The sequence below is a fragment of the Oryctolagus cuniculus genome, chromosome 11 (genome assembly GCF_051225735.1).
Source record: "Oryctolagus cuniculus isolate XC-2025 breed Fujian yellow rabbit chromosome 11, ASM5122573v1, whole genome shotgun sequence".
NCBI classification, from domain to species: domain Eukaryota; kingdom Metazoa; phylum Chordata; class Mammalia; order Lagomorpha; family Leporidae; genus Oryctolagus; species Oryctolagus cuniculus.
The window spans coordinates 58,040,046-58,041,586 of NC_142877.1; the positions used below are offsets into that span (position 1 = coordinate 58,040,046).

Consider the following 1,541-nt stretch of genomic DNA (forward strand, 5'->3'; position numbering starts at 1 on the left):
ACTATAAATAAAACAGTTGCATATCAAGTCATCTATAGGTATCACAGTATTACTAAGAAGGAACACAATCAGAAAAAAGGGACAAGAGAAAGAATCAGTATCTAAGATTGTATTCTGTTGTCATTTTTCCTTGTTTTCCAGGAGAAATCCATCTTGCCCTTAAAACCATCCTTGGAAAGTGACAATATATTTAATTGCCTGTATATATCATCTAGCAGTTTGACTTGAACCAAGAGCTTTTAAGTACATGTGAAATGACATCCTCCTTATGCAAGCCACTTGGAAATCTGACCCAGGTAATGGATTACAACCAACAACATTTGGAAATCATGAGGGACAAAAAATGACCAAAGAAACAATTGGATAGTTTCACACAACACAAATCCATAGGGCAGCTCCACTGCTCATAGCTGTGAGATTCAGGAAGGCTTTTGAAGTACTGGCAATGCTGATTATACAGGGAAAGGAGAAAATAAGCATAGACTGGCTTGTCTGGCTTCCGTATGCACAGTCCTGCTGTAGACTTTGACAATCTGTCTTCTTGCCAAAGCTTGATTTTCCCATGAAGATCAGGAAGATATCAAAGACCAGTAATGAGAAACCACACCGCAATAACAACTTTCATCCTGCTGGGACTGACAGATGACCCACAACTGCAGGTGCTGCTTTTTCTCTTTTTACTTCTCACCTATGTGTTGAGTGTAGCAGGGAACCTGACTATCATCACCCTCACCTTGGTGGACCCCCACCTTCAAACGCCCATGTACTTTTTCCTCCGAAATTTTTCCTTCTTAGAAGTCTCATTTACCACTGTATGTATTCCTAGATTCCTTTACAGTCTAATGACTGGGGACAATATCATTACCTACAACGCTTGTGCCAGTCAAATATTCTTTGTCATTCTCTTTGGAGCCACAGAATTCTTTCTCCTGGCAGCAATGTCATATGACCGCTATGTGGCCATCTGCAGACCCCTGCAGTACATGAGTGTCATGAGCTCCAGGATGTGTACCTTATTAGTCCTCTCCTGTTGGGTAGCTGGTTTAATGATCATCATCCCGCCCCTGAGCCTGGGTCTCCAGCTTGAGTTCTGTGACTCCAACACCATTGATCATTTCAGCTGTGATGCAAGTCCCCTCCTAAAGATCTCATGCTCAGACACTTGGCTAATAGAACAAATGGTTATTTTCATGGCTGTATTTGCACTCATGACCACCCTACTCTGTGTGGTCCTGTCCTACACATACATCCTCAGGACAATTCTGAGATTCCCCTCTGTCCAGCAAAGGAAGAAGGCCTTCTCCACCTGCTCGTCCCACATGATTGTGGTTTCCATCACCTACGGCAGCTGCATCTTCATCTACATCAAGCCCTCTGCTAAGGAAGAGGTGGCCATCAACAAGGGAGTGTCGGTTCTCACAACTTCTGTTGCACCCTTGTTGAACCCCTTCATTTACACCTTGAGGAATAAGCAAGTGAAGCGAGCTTTCAATCACTCTGTGAAGAAGATTGCACTTCTCTCCAAGAAGCGGAAGGTCTGA

At 43.3% G+C, this 1,541-nt stretch overlaps 1 protein-coding gene across 1 annotated transcript; it reads left to right on the forward strand.

Annotated features, from left to right (window-relative positions):
• The first annotated feature begins 593 nt into the window (after positions 1-593).
• Positions 594-1,541, forward strand: LOC100358083 (olfactory receptor 6C2). Its single transcript, XM_008256708.1, has one exon. The coding sequence runs from the start codon at positions 594-596 to the stop codon at positions 1,539-1,541; it is 948 nt and encodes a 315-aa protein (XP_008254930.1).

Excerpts from the sequence above, each read along its gene's own strand:
- LOC100358083 (XM_008256708.1), top strand. The coding sequence starts at position 594 with ATGAGAAACCACACCGCAATAACAACTTTCATCCTGCTGGGACTGACA.